Here is a 24,986-nt window from a genome sequence, read left to right as displayed (position 1 = left end):
GGTCAGTATACTGTGTGGATGGTACTATACAGTGAGGGGGCATTATACTGTACAGGGGGGAGACTCCGGACATTATTAAATGTAAAGTGGGCACTTCTTGTTATAGGGGATCTCAGGTTACTGTGACTATCAAAGGGGCGCACATGGCAATATTACTTTATAGGGAGCAAAAATTACTATATTATAGAGGGGTGCTTTAGAATTTAGAAGGCACAGAGAACCACACAGTAGGAGCAGTAATAGGGACACATGCGGCAGCATCGGCTCAGTATTGGGGTATCAGGTGTAGTAATAGGGACACATACGGCAGCAGCGGCTCAGAAATGGGGTATCAGCAGGATGAGGAGTTTCTGCAGGTTGGGAATAGATAGTGATGGGGCTGGAATATGAGAAGTGAAATGTGTCTTTGTTGTATTCTCTGCAGACGAGTCCTGGCTGGAAGAAGTTGTCATGTCGGTCTGGGCCAGATGGAAAAGACTGGAAAAGTGAACCGTTCCATCAGAAAGGACGTCAGCGGTAAGACATTATCTGTAACTGTGCTTTGATCTCATATGTTCTGTAGGAATGGTATCTATCACTGACCATATGACTGTAATATCCATGTTGGTCATTATATAGAGAATATCTTCAGTAATAGAGCAGTCATCTGCTGAGGTTCTCCACTATTAGGACGCGTCACCGAATTGTAATAAAGGTTACCTGGTTATGGGCCCACTCAGAAGCTTCACCCTCCCTGAACCAAAACCCCAGCTATGCCTCTGATTGGAGGGTTACAAGGGAGGGCACAAAGCAGGAGCTTGCAGTAGTCGAGGCAGGAGAGGATTAGCGCATGGACTAGGGTTTTTGCAGATTCTTGATTAAGGACTGTACGGATCCAAGAAATATTTTTGAGTTGTAGTTGGTAGGAAGTGGAAATGGCATGGATATGTGTTTTGAAATAGAGATCAGAGTCCAGGGCTACCCCAAGGTAGAGAGCTTGATGGACGGCCTCATTTAGGCCTTGCAGATGAATGCCAGAAAGAGCATGTGCTCCAGTAGATGGTAAGCACTGCATCAAGTGGCCTCTGCTCCTCTTTCTCCACCTTAACATCACACACAGCACAGTCCTCAGAAGTGGCACCCCAGTTACCCTTGTTTCTCCCCTGCGTCAAAACTCTCCAGCCACCCAACTGACTGTGGGGAACCACAGATGTGCAAGTCTTCAGAGCTGTTCACACATTCTATTATGGGCATCAGACGTCTACTCCGAAGAGTCACAGACTCAAGAGGAGCATCTGCACCAATATGCACAAATTTTTTTTCATTTGGATCTGAGCCAAACGAAGTAGGGCCCAAACAGAATCCAGACCCTCATCACCAGTCATTAATCACCAGGGGTGGAGGTGATCCGGATGTGAGTCAGATACCTGAGGCACACATGGACTGTAGTGCACTATCAGGGCAGGAAGAGGAGGAAGGTGACTCTCAGGGTGAGGAGTGGGAGAACAGAGAGGATGAAGATGAGGTCGTAGATCCCACTTGGTGTGAACCCATAGCAATGCAGCTGAGTAGCTGATCAGAGGAGATGGAGAAATAGAACTGCATCCTCAGACACAACTCTGGCTGTGGCCAGCAGTGGTGGGGGTCTGTAGTTTACATGGGCGACAAAGGTTGCCTAGCCTGGATGAGACCGAAAAGGCTGACCCAACTCACGTTATCTGCCAGCTTTGTAAAAAAATACCCAATAGAGGCAAAAATTGTAATAATTTGACTACTACTTGCATGAACCGTCACATGCGCTATCAATATGCATCAGTCTGGGAATTTCATTGCGCTAAAATGTGGCCTGGTGGGCCTCGCCAACCACTGACAACTCCATCAACCGTATCTGCTGCTGCTTCCTCCTCTGTCACTGTTGCAAGGGTTCTCACATAAGTCAGCTGTTATGGAAGTGGGCATGCCTGCTGTTTTTAACAGACTTCATACACCTCACATCCTTCTCAATCTACCATAACATTTCTGCCTGCACCTCATTCACAATCCAGTTTGTCATGTTCTCCTCCCCATCTGTTTAGCTAAAGAAATGCTGCTGTTCCACCTGGTGTATACAAACACTTTCTGAAAGCTGATGGCCATTGCAGTCCCCCAGTGCATCATCTTGAGTACTGTGCTGGGACTGTTCTATGTGTTATCTGCCTGTTTTGTGGTTCAATAAAGTATTGCCATACTGTTTTACCTTCACCCTGTGTCGTCTGAGTAGCGCTATGCCCACGTTAAAAAGAGAGGGGGAGTTCAGTGGGAGGACGCCTTGTCCATGTGGTTTCAGCTAGCGGATCGGGGCGCCCCGTCGACCCCCTCTCTTGTCTCCACATTATAGTGGCAGCAGTAGCATACTACTCAGCCTGGCGGAACCGGGGGGGAGCTGCAGGGGACTGGTGTTCTCAGACACTGTCAAGGGCTCCACAACCAGGGAGATGTACAGACAAACCCAGCAGACCATTGATAAGGCATGCACAGCATGTTTCAGATGCCACTATGTCCAACCCTATCAACTCGGCCTTGGGAAGAAGACCAGAGTGGATGTTTAACATCAACAAGAAATGGAAACTACAGGAGCTGTGCCAGCTTCAACGGATTGAATGGGATTTAATCCAGGAACTACGGAATGCGGAGGACATCATGTGTGGACCCAATGGACACCAGTTGTTTCTCCTTAATTACTTGTGGAGCTTATTTTTGTAAGGAAGACACGGAATATACTCTGAGGAAACTGAATGATACAAAGTTTTGTTCTCACAAAGGTGAGTCGGATGATTGTAATCCTATCACGTCTGGCTAATTGAGATGAGGGAGCAATGTGAAGACACAGCATTGCATCATAATTAATTGTCTTAATTGTATCTATTTTTATCAATCCATAAAGAATAGACTGTTATATACACTGTGTGCAGAATTATTAGGCAAGTTGTATTTTAGAGGATTATTTTTATTATTGATCAACAACTATGTTCTCAATCAACCCAAAGACTCATAAATATCAAAGCTTAATATTTTTGGAAATTGGAGTGTTTTCCTTTTAGATTTAGCTATCTTAGGAGGATATCTGTTTGTGCAGGTAACTATTACTGTGCAGAATTATTAGCCAACTTAATAAAAACCAAATATATTCCCATATCACTTGTTTATTTTCACCAGGTAAACCAATATAACTGCACCACATTTAGAAACAAACATTTCTAATATGCAAAAACAAAACCCCCCAAAATTAGTGACCAATATAGCCACATTTCTTTATGATGACACTAACAGCCTTCCATCCATAGATTCTGTCAGTTGCTTGATCTGTTTACGATCAACATTGCGTGCAGCAGCCACCACAGCCTCCCAGACACTGTTCCGAGAGGTGGACTGTTTTCCCTCCCTGTAGAGCTCACATTTTATGAGGGACCACAGGTTCTCTATGGGGTTCAGATCAGGTGAACAAGGGGGCTATGTCATTATTTTTTCTTCTTTGAGACCTTTACTGGCCAGTCACACTGTGGAGTAGTTGGAGGCATCTGATGGAGCATTGTCCTGCATGAAAATCATGTTTTTATTGAACGATACCGACTTCTTCCTGTACCACTGCTTGAAGAAGTTGTCTTCCAGAAACTGGCAGTAGGTCTGGGAGTTGAGCTTCACTCCATCCTCAACCCGAAAAGGTGCCACAAGTTCATCTTTGATGATACCAGCCCATACCAGTACCCCACCTCCACCTTGCTGGCGTCTGAGTCGGAGTGGAGCTCTCTGCCCTTTACTGATCCAGCCTCTGGCCCATCAATTGTCACTCTCATTTCATCAGTCCATAAAACCTTTGAAAAGTCAGTCTTAAGATATTTCTTGGCCCAGTTTTGACATTTTATCTTATGTTTCTTGTTCAAAGCTGGTCGTTTTTCAGCCTTCCTTACCTTGGCCATGTCCCTGAGTAGCGCACACCTTGTGCTTTTTGTTACTCCAGTAATGTTGCAGCTCTGAAATATGGCAAAACTGGTGGCAAATGGCATCCTGGCAGCTTCACGCTTGATTTTCCTCAATTCATGGGCAGTTATTTTGCGCCTTTTTTGCCCAACACGCTTCTTGCGACCCTGTTGGCTATTTGCCTTGAAACGCTTGATTGTTCGGTGATCACGCTTCAAAAGTTTAGCAATATCAAGACTGCTGCATCCCTCTGCAAGACATCTCACAATTTTGGACTTTTCAGAGCCCGTCAAATCTCTCTTCTGACCCATTTTGCTAAAGAAAAGGAAGTTGCCTAATAATTAAGCACACCTTATATAGGGTTTTGATGTCATCAGACAACACCCCTCCTCATTACAGAGATGCACATCACCTGATTTATTTAATTTGTAGTTGGCTCTCAAACCTGAACAGCTTGGAGTAGGACAACATGTATAAAAAGTATCATGTGATCCAAAAAACAACTTGCCTAATAATTCTGCACACAGTGTATAAGTTGACTTTTGAATTTATGCGTTTCTTTCTGGTTGGTCAAGAAAACAGACTTTTTGCTTGTATAAGCCTGTAATATTGACTTGTACGTTGACATCTATAATATAATGCTGGGAGGGTCACTCTGTCCAAAGCATTTATAGACTGCGCAAGCGCAAGCTCCTGCGCAGTCTGAATCCAACAGAGTGACGCATCCGGGGATGAGAATAGTGGCCCATGAGATCAGGGTATGAGTAAGCACTGAACGCATACCACGATCTCCTACGGAGAAGCAGGGACATGCCAGGAGGGTGAGTATGACGGGGAGGGGTGAGTATGCGATATTCACCAGTCCCCGTTCCACCACCGCGCTGTGTCTTCCGCGTTCTCTGGCTGTGACATTCAGGTCAAAGGGCGCGATGATGTGTTTAGTGCATGCCCTCTGACTGATCAGTCACAGCCAGAGGATCCGGAAGACAGAGCGGCATGCAGCGGTGGAACTGGGACAGGTGAATATCGCAAGTGCAGGGGACCTGAGCCAGTGGCGACTCTGGCACCTGACCCCCATAATGCGCTGGTATCCCCACCTGCAGCAGCAGCATACGGGCATATTATGCTATGGAGCATCTTATGGGGCCATTAACCTTTATGAAGCAGCATACAGGGCATATGGATGGGAGCAGCATGTGACAGAATGGGGGCGCAGGATGGGAGCAGCACATGACAGAATGGGGGCGTAGGATGGGAGCAGCACATGACAGGATGGGGGCAAGGATGGGAGCACCACATGACAGGATGAGGGCGCAGGATGGGGGCAGAACATGACAGGATGGGGACGCAGGATGGGGGAAGAATACGACAAGATGGGGTCGCAGGATGGGAGCAGCACATTACAGAATGGGGCCCAGGATGGGAGCAGCACATGACAGGATGGGGGCGCAGGATGAGAGCAGCACATGACAGGATGGGGGTACAGGATGAGAGCAGCACATGACAGGATGGGGGCATAGGATGGGTGCAGCACATTACAGAATGGGGGCACAGGATGAGAGCAGCACATGACAGGATGGGGGCATAGGATGGGTGCAGCACATTACAGAATGAGGGTGCAGGATGGGAGCAGCACATGACAGAATGGGGCACAGGATGGGAGCAGCACATGACAGGATGGGGGCGCAGGATGGGTGCAGCACATGACAGAATAAGAGCGCAGAATGGGAGCAGTACGTTACAGAATGGGGGCGCAGGATGAAAGCAACACATGACAGGATGGGGGTGCAGGATGAGAGCAGCACATGACAGGATGGGGGTGCAGAATGAGAGCAGCACATGACAAAATGGGGGCACAGGATGAGAGCAGTACATGACAGGATTGGGACGCAGGATGGTGCAGCACATTACAGAATGGGGGTGCAGGATGGGAGCAGCACATGACAGAATGGGGGTGCAGGATGGGAGCAGCACATGACAGAATGGGGGTGCAGGATGGGAGCAGCACATGACAAAATGGGGGCGCAGGATGGGGACAGCACATTATAGAATGGGGGCGCAGGATGGGAGCAGCACATTAGAGAATGGGGGTGCAGGATGGGAGCAGAACATGACAGAATGGGGGAGCAGGATGTGGCAGCACAATACAGAATGGGGCGCAGGATGGGAGCAGCACTTTACAGAATGGGGGCACAGGATGGGAGCAGCACATTACAGAATGGGGGAGCAGGAAGGGAGCAGCACATGACAGAATGGGGCGCAGAATGCAGGCAGCACATGACAGGATGGGGCGTAGGATAGAACCAGCACATGACAGGATTGGGGTGCAGGATGGGTGTAGCATATTACAGAATGGGGGTGCAGGATGGGAGCAGCACATGATAGGATGTGGGCGCAGGATGGGAGCAGTACATGACAGAATGAGGGTGCAGAATGGGAGCAGCACATGACAGAATGGGGGTGGTGCAGGATGGCAGCAGCACATGACAAAATGGGGGCACAAGATGGGGCAGCACATTACAGAATGAGGGTGCAGGATGGGAGCAGCACATGACAGGATGGGGGCGCAGATTTGGAGCAGCACATGACAGAATGGGGGCGCAGGATGGGAGCATCATATCAGAGAATGGGGGCGCAGGATGGGAGCAGCACATGGCAGAATGGGGGCGTAGGATGGGAGCAGCACATGACGGGATGGGGCGCAGGATGAGAGCAGCACATGACAGGATGGGGGCACAGGATTGGAGCAGCACATGACGAGAGGGGGAGATGAGAACAGCACATGACAGGATGGGGCGCAGGATGGGTGCAGTACATTACAGAATGGGGGCGCAGGAAGGGAGCAGCACATAACAGCATGGGGGTACAGGATGAGAGCACCGCATGACAGAATGGGGGCGCAGGATGGAAGCACCACATAGACAGGATTTGGGCACAGGATCGCAGCATATGACAGGATTAGGGCACAGGAAGAGAGTAGCACATGACAAGATGGAGGCGCACAAAACAGGATGAGGGCACAGGATGGGAGCACATGACAGGAAGGGGGCGCAGGATGGAAGAAGCACATAACAGGATGGAGACCATATACCAATATAAATGCCAGCCACCTGGGCATAGAACGGGTTCAATAGCTAGTTTGATATAACAACTAGTGATGCTCGTTGCTCGGGTTTTCCCTAGCATGCTCAGGTGACCTCTGAATATTTGCTAGTGTTCAAAGATTTACCGTAATTTTCATCACTGCAGCTGAATGATTTACAGCTATTAGCCAGGCTGAGTACATTTGGGGGTTGTCTGGTTGCTAGGTAATCCCCACATGTAATCAAGCTGGCTAATAGCTGTAAAATCATGCTGCTGAGGCGATGAAAACTTAATCTCCGAGCAGTCATAAATACTCGGAGACCACCCGAGCATGCTCGGGAAAACCCGAGCAACGCGTACACTTGCTCATCACTAATAACAACATGTTGTGCTCCTATCCTTGATGACTAGTGATGTTTACTGATATGCTAATTATGCATTGCCTAGGCCAGATAGTTTGTTGACTTTGAAAACAGAGGAGGAAAACTATGAAAGTGTATTGACACACTGTCTTACACTCACCCTGTGTTGTCTGAGTAGCATTATGCCCACAATAAAAGGACAGCGGGTATTTGGTGGTATCTATGTGTCCAGCCCTGCAAATTGCAGGCAGGTAAGGCAATTTATAATTGATGACATACCCTGCAGTTTCCATTGTCTTTTGAATATTGATTTTTTTCACGGGGATATATTTTTGTCTGGGAACTATCCACTCACTTTGGTGTTTTTTCAATATCTCCTTGGTCTAGATTAGCCATTAATAGGACCTATTAGGGTCAGTCGCCGAAGATGAGATATTTAGAAGAGTGCCATCTGTTAATGAACATAAAGAATATTAAAGGTTTTTTTTACATAACTAAAAAAGGGGATAACTAGCGTAGTATACAAGGTTAAAAGGTTTATTGTGATGTGCTTGTAAAAGAGTCAATGAGAAAAAGCTAACATTTATTTATTCTTATCTTTCAGTATCAATACAACTCTGCAAGCTGTCCTAGGGATTAAGTCTCTGTCTGATCCCAAAAAGTTAGTTTATGATATTGAAACTCAAGTAATACATCCTGAGTTTAACACATCTAATAAACACCATGATTTACTTCTTCTGAAGGTAAGACTATTCGCCTCATGGTTCGCTCACACTTGCAAATAAATTAGACGAATGCAATCCGATAGAAAAATCAGATTGCATTCAGACCACTGTTATTCTATGATTGTGTGCTCATCTGCGTTATTTTTTTCAGCGCCCATAGGATCGAGATCGGACTGGAAAAAAAATGCAGCATGCTGCGAATGCATGCGAAATTCAGATTCCATGCACCCATACAAGTCTATGGGTGCGTGTGAAACATCGCACTGCAGATGTCACCCGAGTGCAGTGCAATGCTCGCAAATGTTGGCTATGGAGGAGATGGAGAAATTAAGTTCTCTGTCTCCTCTGCACCTGTGCTGCGATTCTCTGATGCAAGAGGAATGGAGCACAGAGCACTGACACTTGGCTCACACTCGCAGCAGAGCTGGAGTCGAGTGTCATTAGCAGATCGTATCCACACTCTCGCATCGCATGCTATACGCTAGTGTGATTCCAGCGTTATAAGAATTTTGCACCTTTGTCTATGATAATCAGAATATGTTATGCATATGGTAGAGCCATGTGCATTGTACCACAGTGGTACAGTATAGTGTGGCACAAAAAGTCCCTACTGTAAATACTAGGGAGCCATAAGCTGCATTGTGATAGTCCATACAACATAGTAAACAGATTAACATTTAGGTGTTTTGCTTAGAGATGTCTTTTATCAATTTCAATGGTCCAAAATCAGTATATTGTAAATTGGCTTCGTGAACTGAGCAGAGAAATAAATGTAATATATAAATATATGCTTTACCCTTTTTACAAAGCTCCCAGAAAAGGTTCCATTGAGCGAATCAATAAGCCCTCTACGTTACCAGACTGAAGATATCATGATTAAAGAAAATACACTTTGCATGGTAGCTGGTTGGGGAAAAATCAAGAAGACTGGAAAGAAGCCAGATGTCTTACATGAGGTATTGGTCCCAGTAATTAGCCGAGAAGTATGCAATCGTCGGGACTACTATCATGGAGAAGTCACTGTCAACATAATCTGCGCAGGAGACAATAAACGGGATTCATGTGAGGTGAGATAAACTATAACATATATAGTAATTTATTTAAACAGGAGAACTCTTCTAACATGCCTATTTAAAAAAATATTGTATTCCTAATATTACGCCACGTTCACACTATCAGTATTGGTCAGTATTTTACCTCAATATGTGTAAGCCAAAACCAGGAGTGGGTGATAAATACAGAAGTGGTGACATGTTTCTATTATACTTTTCCTCTGACTGCTCCACTCCTGGTTTTGGCTTACAAATACTGAGGTACAATACTGACCTCATAGGTACCATACTGACCTCATACTGATAGTGTGAACAGGGTCTTATATAAATTTGGGAGCATATGTTTCCATTTCTCTGTTACTTCCCCTATACATGTATGATTAAATTGGTTGTTACCTAATGGGGGAGGGGGGGAGGTCCCTAAAGTCAAAGCCTACGATGACAGATAATGTGGGGACAAAGAAAATAGCAATAGAATTATCAAGAAATGCCACATATACTGATAGATTTCTTAATATTTCATTTAGCTGCCAGAGGTTTGTTTTTCCAATTTAAAGCTCTAAAACTCCTGCAAAGGCCAACATTTAAGGCAGAGGAAAATCTAGGTTTTTCTGCACCCAGGGCAAAAATTCATATTGGCGCCCTCTCCTATATACCACCCAACACAACCTCAGAAAGAACACAGTCAATATGTCCCATAAAGTATAAAATATAAATCTTTATTGAATATCTATACATAGAAAACTAAACCGGAACAAATACATACAATACAGATGGGGCTAGTCAAAACCAACCAAATATAGCACCACAATACACAGAAAAGGGCTACATGGTGCCCCCCATAGACAAAGACACACCCAGGGTATTACTAATAATCAAAAAGTTAAATAATACCGGATATACACGGGAACATGGGCCAAGTGTGAATATCCTATAATGGACAATAATAGGGAACAACAATGGACAAATATAGAAATCAATTGCCAATGCAGATGGGCACAGACGCCCCATATATGGAAATAAATTGCTAGTGCAGATTGGCACAAACGCCCCATATGTCCACAGTTGTCCCCATACAAATATCCATCCACAAACAGGACATGGCCTCATGTACTCACAAAGATTACCTGGTAGTGTGACAGCAAGGGGGGAACCAGAGCCCACCCCGACGCGCGTTTCGGAGCGCTACAAAGGCTCCTTCCTCAGGGGGTGTAGAGGGTAGATGTAGATAGCGGTTTTTATATAAAAAAACAAGGCGCCGGAAGCAGTTCCCCGCGCATGCGCACCCGCCGCGCACACCGCCAACCAAGGCGCCGCCGCCATCCGGAACCGGAAACACGCGGGCCCACGTGATCCGGCACCCCATGACCGCAGACGCCACGGAGGACAGCCGCACAGATGCGCACAAGCAGGAACAGCTCCCGGACGCCATTTTGCATGAGGGCACATAACAGGGAAGGAACACATATGGAACAGTGCAGTAACAAAAGACAATTGCAAGACATATTTCGGCCACACTGAAAACATAGTTTCGGCACATAAGTAAGGCCAAAGAGTCCTGCAAGAATAATATGCGCAAAACCTAAACTAAAAAACTGCACACCATGCAGAACGCCCGGCCGCAACACAAAAACAGATAACAAATAACATAGCCACAACAAAATATAAATGACAAAATATAAATACAGACAACAATAAACATACAAAAAACTCAAAAAATACAAACAAAATAATATATGTAAACATATAACGTAGAAATGTTCATATATAAAGATGGACTTGATAGTAGAAACAGAACTCGACCCAAACTATGGCACTGGACATAGTGTTCCGAATATCCCCAATTATCAAAGGTATGACAAGACACAAGAACACCTACCTAAAACAAAAAAGCAAAAAGTTAAAACATATATAAAACTATAAAAGCAAGGTGTATACAGTTGGCTGGCTTATATATATATATATATAGAAAGTTGGAGGTATATCATTATAAAAAAGGAGCAAATGAGATATGCTCATTCAGTCCTTGTGGGTGAACAGTACCAAGTGTCCAGATCCACTTGGACTCAAGCTGCGCAAGACGCTTAGAGAGGTTTCCCCCTCTTACATTAATTTGAAGTAGGTCAATGCCTCTAACCCTTAGGAGCCTTTCATTACAGTTATGGAAATCACGGAAATGTCGAGGAATGGTTTTGAGGGTGGATGCGTCCGCACAGGAGGCCGCCGCAACAATACCCAATACGTGCTCCCGGATACGGACCTTAAGCTGCCGTGTGGTTAGCCCTACATAGATCAAACCACACGGACAAGTAGCATAATAGATCACGTACCGGGAGACACATGTGATTCGTTGTTTGATGGAAAATTGTTTTGACCCATTAGAGTTGGAAAAAGAATCACATCTATCAACATTAGGGCATGCGACACACCTCCCGCACGGAGCACATCCACCCCCCAACCTCGCAGCATCCAAAAACGTTGGCACCGTCTGCCCAACATAGTGGCTCCTAGTTAGCCTATCCCTAAGATTCTTCGCTCGCCTGAACGTGATTGCAGGATTGTCCGGGAGGAATTTCGCTAGGATGGAGTCGGCCTTCAAAATAGGCCAAGCATTTTTAACTGCCATACGTAGTCTCTTATGTTGAAGGTTATATGTAGTAATAAGTCTAACCCCATTATCAATATTAGATTTCGTGGGGGCTCTACCGTATAGCAAATTATCACGATTTGCATATTTGGCACGATGGTATGCCTTCTTAATGCTTCGGCCACTATAACCTCTAGATAAAAACCGCTGTTTCAGCTCCTCCGCCCGAACCTCGAAGTCCAAATCACTTGAACAAATCCGGCGAAGGCGGAGGAATTGACCAATAGGTATTGCCTGGACCATATGGCGCGGATGGCAGGAGGAAGCATGAAGCAAGGTATTTGTAGCAGTACGCTTACGGTAGATATCCGTCTGGGTAAGACCAGATCCGTCCTTATAAATAGTCACATCGAGGAAATCAATTTTCTCGGCATCCCACACCGGGGTGAGACGAATATTAAGATCATTGCTGTTTAAAGAGGCTATAAATTGCGCAAGGTCGACGGCGGTGCCCTGCCAGACAAAGAAGATATCGTCGATATAGCGTGTCCATAAAAGGACACGGTCTATCGACCCCTGTTTGTCTGACAGGAAGAGATCCCTCTCCCACAGCCCCAGGAACAGGTTAGCATAGGCGGGCGCAAAGGCCGCACCCATTGCTGTGCCCTGGAGCTGTAGGTAGAAGGACCCCTTAAACACAAAAAAATTATGTGTGAGGGTGAACTCAAGAAGCTCCAGGATGAGGTCCCTCAAGGGCACGGCTAAAGTAGATGTATTCAGAAAAAAACGTACCGCACGTAGCCCATCACTATGACGAATATTAGTGTAGAGGGACTCAACATCAACTGAAGCAAAAAGAGTATCACCCTCCAAACACAAGCCGTCGACCTTGCGCAACAGATCCCCAGTATCTTTAAGAAAGGAGGGGAGGGTCAGCACAAGAGGTTGAAGATGATAGTCGATCCATTTATTGACTTGCTCCAGGAAATTCCCCCTCCCAGACACGATTGGGCGGCCGGGCGGCGACCTAATGTCCTTATGCACTTTAGGGAGGAGATATAATGTAGCGACTGTAGGTTCCCTGACAGTGAGTGCCGAAACCAAATCTTTGGTGACAATGCCGTTGTCAAGTGCTTTTGTAAGAATAGACTCCAGCTTGGCACTAAAGGCAACAAGAGGGTTGTATGTCAATTTCTTATAACACACAGTGTCATTAAGCTGGCGAAACGCCTCCCTCTCATACATCACTTTAGGCCATACAACGACATTGCCACCCTTATCGGCTGGCTTCAGCACCACGTCAGGGAGATCTTGAAGGTACGCAAGTCTAACCCTTTCTTCTTTAGTTAGATTATCTCCTCCCCCCCCAAATCTGGGGATTTTTAGGAATTCATTAGTCACCACCCGTACAAACCAATCGATGCTGGGACATAGCGAAAACGGGGGGAATCTCGTGGAGCGTGGCCGAATACATGGGGGAATCTTACCTCCAGAGTCCTCATGCTCAAGTGCCAACTCCTCCAGAATTCTTACAGCCTCCTGCTCTTCTTCTGTAGGAAAAAGACGTTGAAACTCGTCATTGTAGAAGTGGCGTTTAAACAGCAATGATCTCGCGAATAGGTGCAAATCCTTCACCGCAGTAAAGGTGTCAAACCCCGGTGTGGGGGAAAAGGACAGACCCCTACCCAAGACAGAAATATCCACCTCAGATAATACATGCGCACTGAGATTAATTACCTTATTATCCCTACCATCCGCGCCAACCTGACCCCAGGGACGCCTTTTGTACGGATGATATGCATGATTACGGAGTCACTGTCAGGGAACCTACAGTCGCTACATTATATCTCCTCCCTAAAGTGCATAAGGACATTAGGTCGCCGCCCGGCCGCCCAATCGTGTCTGGGAGGGGGAATTTCCTGGAGCAAGTCAATAAATGGATCGACTATCATCTTCAACCTCTTGTGCTGACCCTCCCCTCCTTTCTTAAAGATACTGGGGATCTGTTGCGCAAGGTCGACGGCTTGTGTTTGGAGGGTGATACTCTTTTTGCTTCAGTTGATGTTGAGTCCCTCTACACTAATATTCGTCATAGTGATGGGCTACGTGCGGTACGTTTTTTTCTGAATACATCTACTTTAGCCGTGCCCTTGAGGGACCTCATCCTGGAGCTTCTTGAGTTCACCCTCACACATAATTTTTTTGTGTTTAAGGGGTCCTTCTACCTACAGCTCCAGGGCACAGCAATGGGTGCGGCCTTTGCGCCCGCCTATGCTAACCTGTTCCTGGGGCTGTGGGAGAGGGATCTCTTCCTGTCAGACAAACAGGGGTCGATAGACCGTGTCCTTTTATGGACACGCTATATCGACGATATCTTCTTTGTCTGGCAGGGCACCGCCGTCGACCTTGCGCAATTTATAGCCTCTTTAAACAGCAATGATCTTAATATTCGTCTCACCCCAGTGTGGGATGCCGAGAAAATTGATTTCCTCGATGTGACTATTTATAAGGACGGATCTGGTCTTACCCAGACGGATATCTACCGTAAGCGTACTGCTACAAATACCTTGCTTCATGCTTCCTCCTGCCATCCGCGCCATATGGTCCAGGCAATACCTATTGGTCAATTCCTCCGCCTTCGCCGGATTTGTTCAAGTGATTTGGACTTCGAGGTTCGGGCGGAGGAGCTGAAACAGCGGTTTTTATCTAGAGGTTATAGTGGCCGAAGCATTAAGAAGGCATACCATCGTGCCAAATATGCAAATCGTGATAATTTGCTATACGGTAGAGCCCCCACGAAATCTAATATTGATAATGGGGTTAGACTTATTACTACATATAACCTTCAACATAAGAGACTACGTATGGCAGTTAAAAATGCTTGGCCTATTTTGAAGGCCGACTCCATCCTAGCGAAATTCCTCCCGGACAATCCTGCAATCACGTTCAGGCGAGCGAAGAATCTTAGGGATAGGCTAACTAGGAGCCACTATGTTGGGCAGACGGTGCCAACGTTTTTGGATGCTGCGAGGTTGGGGGGTGGATGTGCTCCGTGCGGGAGGTGTGTCGCATGCCCTAATGTTGATAGATGTGATTCTTTTTCCAACTCTAATGGGTCAAAACAATTTTCCATCAAACAACGAATCACATGTGTCTCCCGGTACGTGATCTATTATGCTACTTGTCCGTGTGGTTTGATCTATGTAGGGCTAACCACACGGCAGCTTAAGGTCCGTATCCGGGAGCACGTATTGGGTATTGTTGCGGCGGCCTCCTGTGCGGACGCATCCACCCTCAAAACCATTCCTCGACATTTCCGTGATTTCCATAACTGTAATGAAAGGCTCCTAAGGGTTAGAGGCATTGACCTACTTCAAATTAATGTAAGAGGGGGAAACCTCTCTAAGCGTCTTGCGCAGCTTGAGTCCAAGTGGATCTGGACACTTGGTACTGTTCACCCACAAGGACTGAATGAGCATATCTCATTTGCTCCTTTTTTATAATGATATACCTCCAACTTTCTATATATATATATATATAAGCCAGCCAACTGTATACACCTTGCTTTTATAGTTTTATATATGTTTTAACTTTTTGCTTTTTTGTTTTAGGTAGGTGTTCTTGTGTCTTGTCATACCTTTGATAATTGGGGATATTCGGAACACTATGTCCAGTGCCATAGTTTGGGTCGAGTTCTGTTTCTACTATCAAGTCCATCTTTATATATGAACATTTCTACGTTATATGTTTACATATATTATTTTGTTTGTATTTTTTGAGTTTTTTGTATGTTTATTGTTGTCTGTATTTATATTTTGTCATTTATATTTTGTTGTGGCTATGTTATTTGTTATCTGTTTTTGTGTTGCGGCCGGGCGTTCTGCATGGTGTGCAGTTTTTTAGTTTAGGTTTTGCGCATATTATTCTTGCAGGACTCTTTGGCCTTACTTATGTGCCGAAACTATGTTTTCAGTGTGGCCGAAATATGTCTTGCAATTGTCTTTTGTTACTGCACTGTTCCATATGTGTTCCTTCCCTGTTATGTGCCCTCATGCAAAATGGCGTCCGGGAGCTGTTCCTGCTTGTGCGCATCTGTGCGGCTGTCCTCCGTGGCGTCTGCGGTCATGGGGTGCCGGATCACGTGGGCCCGCGTGTTTCCGGTTCCGGATGGCGGCGGCGCCTTGGTTGGCGGTGTGCGCGGCGGGTGCGCATGCGCGGGGAACTGCTTCCGGCGCCTTGTTTTTTTATATAAAAACCGCTATCTACATCTACCCTCTACACCCCCTGAGGAAGGAGCCTTTGTAGCGCTCCGAAACGCGCGTCGGGGTGGGCTCTGGTTCCCCCCTTGCTGTCACACTACCAGGTAATCTTTGTGAGTACATGAGGCCATGTCCTGTTTGTGGATGGATATTTGTATGGGGACAACTGTGGACATATGGGGCGTTTGTGCCAATCTGCACTAGCAATTTATTTCCATATATGGGGCGTCTGTGCCCATCTGCATTGGCAATTGATTTCTATATTTGTCCATTTTTGTTCCCTATTATTGTCCATTATAGGATATTCACACTTGGCCCATGTTCCCGTGTATATCCGGTATTATTTAACTTTTTGATTATTAGTAATACCCTGGGTGTGTCTTTGTCTATGGGGGGCACCATGTAGCCCTTTTCTGTGTATTGTGGTGCTATATTTGGTTGGTTTTGACTAGCCCCATCTGTATTGTATGTATTTGTTCCGGTTTAGTTTTCTATGTATAGATATTCAATAAAGATTTATATTTTATACTTTATGGGACATATTGACTGTGTTCTTTCTGAGGTTGTGTAGGATTCCTGTTATACAGTTGTCCCTGCGAAATTAGTCCTTATATACACACATAGCACATCACATTTTGCTGTTATTATTAGTTATTGGTATTTACTTTTGTATGTGACCTATGTGTGTAATATGTGTACTACAATTCCTTTATCTATATACCACCCAACCAGTGTGGCCAGTCATTAGGTGACCATTCATATTCGTTTTGAATACTTACAAATGCAATAGGCACATGATGACTAGTTGATCTTCCTAATTCTCTCAATGTTCAGTGAAAAATTACAGTCCCTGCTTCATAGAGAGACACAGAAAGAGAAGTTAGTCATCACGTGACTGGAAGTATGACATTTTCATATGAGTGGTTACATAATAACCACTGGAAGCAGCAAGTGGAGCCAAATCCTGACAGTGAGTATACAGCTCTGGCAAAAGTTAAGAGACCACTGCAAAATTTTCAGTTTGTCTGATTTTTCTCTTTATAGGTATATTTTTGAGTAAAATGTAAATTGCTCTTTTATTCTATAAACTACTGACAACACGTCTCCGAAGTGCCAAGGAATACATTTTGTATTTATTTTCTGAAAATGAGAAATAGTCAAATTAACAAAAAAAGGCATTGCTTGCAGACCTCAAATAATGGGAAAAAAAACAAGTTCATAATGATTTAGAAACAACACTACAAATGTTTTCACTCAGGAAGAGTTCATAAATCAATATATTGTGGAATAACCTTGATTTTTAATCACAGCTTTCATGCATCTTGTCATGTTTTCCACGAGTCTTGCACACTGTTTTTGGGTGACCTTTAGGCCACTCCTGGTACAAACATTTAAGCAGTTCTTTGTTTGATGGCTTGTGAATATTCATCTTCCTCTTGATTACATTCCAGAGGTTTTCAATGGGGTTCAGGTTTGGAGATTGGGCTGGCCAGGACAGGAATTTGATGTGGTGGTCCTTCATCCACACCTTGATTGACCTAGCTGTGTGGCATGGCGCATTGTCCTGCTGGAAAAATCAGTCCTCAGAGTTGGGGAACATTGCCTGAGCAGAAGGAATCAACTGTTTTTCCGGGATAACCCTGGACTATGGGATGGAGGATATGTATGATGAGAATATGGGCGCGGGACTATGGGATGGAGGATATGTATGATGGGAATATGGGCACGGGACTATGGGATGGAGGATGTGTGATGGGTATATGGGCATGGGACTATGGGATGGAGGATGTGTATGATAGGTATATGGGCACGGGACTATGGGATAGAGGATGTGTATGATGGGTATATGGGCACAGGACTATAGGATGGAGGATGTGTATGATGGGTATATGGGCATTGGACTCTGGGATGGAGGATATGTATGATGGGTATATGGACACGGGACTATCGGATGGAGGATATTCATTATAATTTGTTATAACTAACCAGAGTTAGTTACTATGCCCAGGCAACGCCGGGCTCTTCAGCTAGTGAATATATATATATATATATATATATATAAATAAATTTACACTGCTCAAAAAAGTAAAGGGAACACTAAAATCCCACATCCTAGATATCACTGAATGAAATATTCCAGTTATAAATCTTTATTCATTACATAGTGGAATGTGTTGAGAACAACAACCTAAAAATGATCAACATAAATCATAATATCCCACAGAGGTCTGGAGTTGGAATTATGCTCAAAATCAAAGTGGAAAATGAAGATACAGACTAATCCAACTTTAGTGGAAATGCCTCAAGACAAGGAAATGATGCCCAGTAGTGTGTGTGGACTCCACGTGCCTATATGAACTCCCTACAACGCCTGGGTATGCTCCTGATGAGGCGGCGGATAGTCTCCTGCGGGATCTCCTCCTAGACCTGGACTAAAGCATCCACCAACTCCTGGACATTCTGTGGTGCAACATGACGTTGGTTAGAGTTGAGCAACTTTAACTTTTTTAGGATCGAGTCGGGTTTCACGAAACCCAACTTTCTCAAAAGTCGGGTTGGGTGAAATTGGCCGATTATCGTGAAAAGTCAGGGGCCGACTGAAACACGAAACCCAATGCAAGTCAATGGGGAATCAAAGTCGGCAGTGAGTGGAGGACAGGAAAACACCTACAGTGCCCATTTTAATGCCAAAGACATCAATTCTTATTACTTAAGCTTGTCAATCTTTATTTACTTTATAATAATAGTTAGGCATTGAAAACTGGGGGTCATTTGGCTAAAGTTGTGGGGGGGTAGGGCTGGCTCAAGATTTTCGTGGACCCAGGAAACGCGGAATACGTCACGGCGGTGGAACAGGGAGAGGTAAGTATTTCAACTTTGCAAGTGCTGTGATCCTGAGCAAGCAGGGGGTACCCACTAGTTGGCACTGGCACAGGGCCCCTCACAGTACGGCGGTGTGTTTGACGGCAGGTGGCACCTCCCACTGCCAGAGACACTTTTGCGTACTATGAGGGGCCCTGTGCCAGTGCCAACGAGTATGCCCCCCCACCTGATGAAGGAACCTGCACTTTCATCTGCACCTTCCTCTTTGTCCCCGTGTAAGGTGGTATAGTATGCGGGAAGGGGAACCTGACTTTCAGCAGGGTCAGATTCTGGCTGTGTAGAGTGCAAGGGGAATGTAGTGGTCTGGTTCAATGTACCAGCAGACTCATCTAGCAGTGGCTGGGCAATGGGCAGGATGAGGAGGAAACACAGATATAGGCCCAAATAAGAAAGTAGGCTAAATCCAGTTCAAAATTGGTAACAGGACTAAACAGGCAGCATTGCTTTGTTCAGCGGAGGACAATTGTAATGAGAGGCTGACACAGTTAGTAGGCCCCAAAAAGTAAGTAGGCTAAATGCAGTTCAAAATTGCTAACAGGACTAAACTGGCGGCATTGCTTTGTTCAGTGGAGGACAACTGTAATGAGGGGAAGACACAGTTAGTAGGCCCAAATAAGAAAGTAGGCTAAATGCAGTTCAAAATTGCTAACAGAACTAAACAGGCGGCATTGCTTTGTTCAGTGGAGGACAACTGTAAGGAGTGGCTGACACAGTTAGTAGGCCCAAATAAGTAAGTAGGCTAAATGCAGTTCAAAATTGCTAACAGGACTAAACAGGCGGCATTGCTTTGTTCAGTGGAGGACAATTGTAATGAGGGGCAGACACAGTTAGTAGGCCCAAATAAGAAAGTAGGCTAAATGCAGTTCAAAATTGGTAATAGGACTAAACTGGCGGCATTGCTTTTTTCAACGGAGGACAACTGTAAGGAGTGGCTGACACAGTTACTAGTCCCAAATAAGTAAGTAGGCTAAATGCAGTACAAAATTGCTAACAGGACTAAACTGGCGGCATAGCTTTTTTCAGCGGAGGAGGACAACTGTTATAAGAGGCTCACACAGTTACTAGGTCCAAGTAAGTAAGTAGGCTAAATGCAGTTCAAAATTGGTAAGAGGAGTACACAGGCGGCATAGCTTTGTTTAGCGGAGGAGGATAACTGTTATGAGAGGCTCACACAGTTACTAGGCCCAAATAAGTAAGTAGGCTAAATGCAGTTCAAAATTGGTAAGAGGAGTACACAGGTGGCATAGCTTTGTTCAGCGGAGGAAGACAACTGTTATGAGAGACTCACACAGACTTAATAGGCCTAAAATAAAAAAGTTGGCTAAATGCAGTTCAAAATTGGTAACAGGACTAAAGAGGTGGCATAGCTTTGTTCAGCAGAGGAGGACAACTGTTATGAGAGGCTCACACAGTTACTAGGCCCAAGTAAGTAAGTAGGCTAAATGCAGTTCAAAATCGGTAAGAGGAGTACACAGGTGGCATTGCTTTGTTCAGTGGAGGACAACTGTAATAAGTGACTGACACAGTTAGTAGGCCAAAATAATAAAGTGGGCTAAATGTCAGCCCAAAAAATGTTCATAAATAAACTGGTGGCATAGCTTGGTACAGGGGTGGGCTCTTCTGCTGAGTAGTAGACAGTAGTAGTTGGCGCAAAGTATTAACTGGTCTAAATGGAGGCCAGGGCCCCTGTATATTTTTACTATCATCTATCAACAAATTTGTATTGGCAGTGCCATTGAAGGATTTAACAGCACAGACTACACAGTGGTGGAGCAGGGAGAGGTAAGTTTTGCAAGTGGTAGAGCACTGTTCAACCTGGGGTGGAACACTCTCTCGTGGGCGGCGGTACTGGCACAGGGCCCCTCATATTACGACGGTGTGTCTGACGTTGTTTGTGCACCACCACCATCAGAGACACTTCATTGTACTATGAGGGACCCTGTGCTAGTGCCGTGGCCCATGAGTGGGCACACCCACCTGTCCAGGCAAACGGCACTCGCACAGGTGCTTGCGCCAAGTGGTGACCACGGTCCTGCGGGGGGAGTCAGCCCATTTAGGGAGGTATAAAAATGGCCTATGGTGGACATTCAGCAGCTGCAAATGGAGAAATTGGAGCAGTCAGTAAGAGGAGGCCAAAAGCAAGACATTTTTAAGGCAAGCTACGTGTCAGGAGGGGAAGGTGGGGCAAAATAATTTGAAATCCATGATTGGTATGGAATGAAGGTTAGATCTTCAACATTTCTGGTAGCCAGACGTGTCCTTTTTTCGGTCAGTATTGAACCAGCAGCACAGAAGACTCTTTCTGATAGCACACTAGCAGCTGGGCAAGCGAGCTCCTGTAATGCATATTCTGCCAATTCAGGCCAGGTTTCTATTTTTGATGCCCAGTAATCAAAGGAGAATGACCTGTGAGGGAGAACATCGACAAGGGAGGAAAAATAGTTGGTAACCATACTGGACAAATGCTGTCTCCTGTCGCTTTGAATTGATGCAGCAGTACCTGTCGTGTCTGCGGTCATTTTGAAATCACTCCACAACCTGGTCATAAAACCCCTCTGTCCAATGCCACTTCGGATTTGTGCACCTCTAACACCTCTGCCATGTTGCCCCCTACAGCTCGTGTGAGAAGCATCACCGCGTCTGTGTGCTGGGAATGCCTGAACCAAACGTTCTACAAGAGTTGCTTGTTTGGTAGCCAATATTTGCTCAAGGTTTTCATGTGGCATGATATTTTGTAATTTTCCTTTGTATCGTGGATCCAGGAGGCAGGCCAACCAGTAATCATCATCGGTCATCATTTTGATAATGCGGGGGTCCCTTTTTAGGATATGCAAGGCATACTCTGCCATGTGGGCAAATGTTCCAAGAACACTTTCTTGCAAATAAACATCACTTCTGGCCCGCAAAAACCCTGAGAATCATCCTCCTCCCATAAATATTCATCCCCATCATCCTCCTCCTCCTCCTCTTCGTCCGCCACCTCGTCCAGGAGAGTTCCCTGACCAGACAATGGCTGACTGTCATCAAGGCTTCCCTCCTCCTCGGCTGCAGACGCCTGCTCCTTGATGTGCGTCATACTTTGCATCAGCAGACGCATTAGTGGGATGCTCATGCTAATGATGGCGTTGTCTGCACTTACCAGCCGTGTGCATTCCTCAAAACACTGAAGGACTTGACACAGGTCTTGGAGCTTCGACCACTGCACACCAGACAACTCCATGTCTGCCATCCAACTGCCTGCCCGTGTATGTGTATCCTCCCACAAATAAATGACAGCATGCCTCTGTTCACACAGCCTCTGAAGCATGTGCAGTGTTGAGTTCCACCTTGTTGCAACGTCGATTATTAGGCGGTTTCATTGGAAGATTCAGTGATCGCTGATGGTTCTGCATATGGCTGGAGTGTACGGGCGAACGGCGGATGTGTGAGAAAAGTCTTCGCACCTTCAGGAGAAGGGCTGGTAACTCCGGATAATTTTTCAGGAAGCACTGCACCACCAGGTTCAAGGTGTGAGCCAGGCAAGGAATGTGTTTCAGTTCTGAAAGGCCTATGGTAGCCATAAAATTCCTTCCGTTATCACTGACTACCTTGCCTGCCTCAAGATGTACACTGCCCAGCCATGACTGAGTTTCTTGCTGCAAGTACTCGGCCAGTACTTCCGCGCTGTGTCTGTTGTCGCCCAAACACTTCATTTGTAGCACAGCCTGCTGACGCTTACCACTAGCAGTTCCATAATGGGACACCTCGTGTGCAACACTGGCAGCTGCGTAAGGAGTGGTCGTGCGACTGCGCTCTGTGGACGAGCTTTCACTTCATGAGGAGGAGGAGGAGGGGTGGCAAACACCTACAAAAAAACTGTTTCCTAGACCGTAGGCGGTCTTTGACATGCTGGTGGAGGGCTGGGATGGCTTTTCTCGCAAAGAAGTGTCGACTGGGTAGGTCATAGTGTGGTTCTGCGTAGGCCATCAGGGCTTTGAAAGCTTCGCTTTCAACCAACTGGTGGGGCATCATCACGAGATTAGTCTAGCAATGTGGGCGTTCAAACCCTGTGTACGCGGATGACAGGATGAGTACTTTCTTTTCCTAACGAGAGTCTCTTGTAGGGTGAGCTGGACTGGACAGCTGCATATGGTGGAACTAGCGGGGGTGGTGGTGGACATGTCAGATTGAGAGAGGGTTGGTGATGGTATTCTTGATGTTGGCCTACCTACAGTGTTTCCTACCAAGAACCTTGTGATTCCCTGACTGCTTTGGCCTTGCATTTGCTGCTGGTGGTGTCCTAACCGGTGGGCTTACTGTGAGGGAAGCAATGTAGCGTTGCTGACTACCTTCATTCTGAGCAGGTGCACCAACGGTACTGGATGTTTGGTAGTTAGTCCAGGTTTGCAAATGCATGCTGGTTAAATGTCTACGCATGCACGTTGTATTTAAATTTTGAAGATTCTTCCCTCTGCTAAAGGTCTTTGAGCACTTCTTACAGATAACTTTGCACTGATCATTTGGATCTTGGTTAAAAAATTCCCACTCTGCACTCTGCCTACTATGGATTACCTTTTCAGGCATTGCACGCTGTGCTACTTTCACCGGATGGCCACGCTGTCCTAAAACTGTTTTTGGTTTTGACAAACATTTTTGGCCAGATACGGGCCTGCCAGATGAAAGCTGTTGCGATGTAGATGGCTGCTGCGGATCATCCTCCTCCGCTTCTGAGCTACTGGCAGCGGCACCCTCTTCCCCCAATGGCTGCCAATCTGGGTCAACAACTGGGTCATCTATCACCTCCTCTTCAATTTCATGTGCACCTTCCTCTGTCTCACCGTGTAAGGTGCTATAGCATTCATGACGGGGCACCATAGTCTCATCAGGGTCAGATTCTGGCTCAGTACACTGCGAGGGCAATGTAGTGATCTGAGTCAATGGAACAGCATAATAATCTAGCTGTGGATGTGCATCTGTGCACTCCATGTCCGATTCATCTTGTAATGGGCTTTTAACAATTTCCCTCTCTAACCAGGCACGGTATGTGTAAAGAGCTACATGGAGTAAACTGTAGTTTCGCCTGCCGCATCCTTCACTTTTGGTATGGGTGAAGGACACAAGGAAGCGACTTGTTCCTGTCCGGGAGCATCCACTGACGACTCGCTGCTTTAAGATTTCGAACCTTCTGAAGAGGAGGCGAAAGAGCTAAAGGCTGAGTCAGCAAGGAAAGCCAAAACTTTTTCCTGCTGCTCCGGCTTTAAAACCTGTTTTCCTACTCCCAGATAAGGGAGCCTTCGAGGCCTTGTGTAGCCAGACGATGACGCTGGCTCAACACCTCGAGCCTTTGGTGCTATTTTGCTTTTCCCACTACCACCAGATGTTCCACCACCACAACCATCACCACCATCAGTACCAGCTGGCAACGCCCGCCCACGGCCTCTTCCACCAGACTTCCTCATTTTTGGAAAAATCTAACCAAAATAACAACCGTTATATGGTACTGTGAAACAAGGTAGAAGATGTATATAAACTTGTGGAGAATGTAAATCTCCCTTTTTTTGGGGGGGGGGGAGACTGCAACAAAACTCAGGCATATGTAAGTGGCACTACACAATGTAAGTGGCAGAACGTGGCTAGAAGATGTACGACAAACTAACAGAACTGTGACATACATCCTCTCAGTGCCATTTTAAATCTCCCTTTTTTTGGGGGGAGACTGCAACAAAACTCAGGCCCAGTGTATTACACTACACAATGTAAGTGGCAGAACGTGGCTGGAAGATGTATGACAAACTATCCACTTAGTGCCAATTTAAATCTCCCTTTTTTGGGGGGGAGACTGCAACAAAACTCAATAAAGGCACAGATGATTGGCCTCGGGGAGACCAAAACATCCAACACCGCGGAGACACCATCACGTGTTTCTCAACGCAGTGATTCCAGAACACTGCCCCCATCCCTTATGGGAAATATGCAGATGCATGTAAAGAAGCTGCGGAGACACCATCACGTGTTTCTCGACGCAAGCAGTGAATAGCCAGGCCTTTCCCCGGGAAGGAACAACCACGGGAAGGGCAGCATCCTATGAAGGAAAGCCACCTATGCCAAGCATGGTATCC

General features: G+C 45.9%; 1 protein-coding gene across 1 annotated transcript in view; it reads left to right on the top strand.

Annotated features, from left to right (window-relative positions):
* LOC138680117 (serine protease ami-like) overlaps positions 1-24,986 on the top strand; it is a 151,287-nt gene that overhangs the window by 73,462 nt on the left and 52,839 nt on the right. The window contains exons 3-4 of the mRNA XM_069767851.1: positions 7,987-8,125; positions 8,917-9,174. Coding sequence (XP_069623952.1) covers positions 7,987-8,125; positions 8,917-9,174 — 397 coding nt within the window. The remainder of the gene's footprint in view (positions 1-7,986; positions 8,126-8,916; positions 9,175-24,986) is intronic.

This window comes from Ranitomeya imitator, chromosome 1 (assembly GCF_032444005.1).
Source record: "Ranitomeya imitator isolate aRanImi1 chromosome 1, aRanImi1.pri, whole genome shotgun sequence".
NCBI lineage: Eukaryota > Metazoa > Chordata > Amphibia > Anura > Dendrobatidae > Ranitomeya > Ranitomeya imitator.
This window is presented reverse-complemented; position numbering and strand designations above follow the sequence as displayed.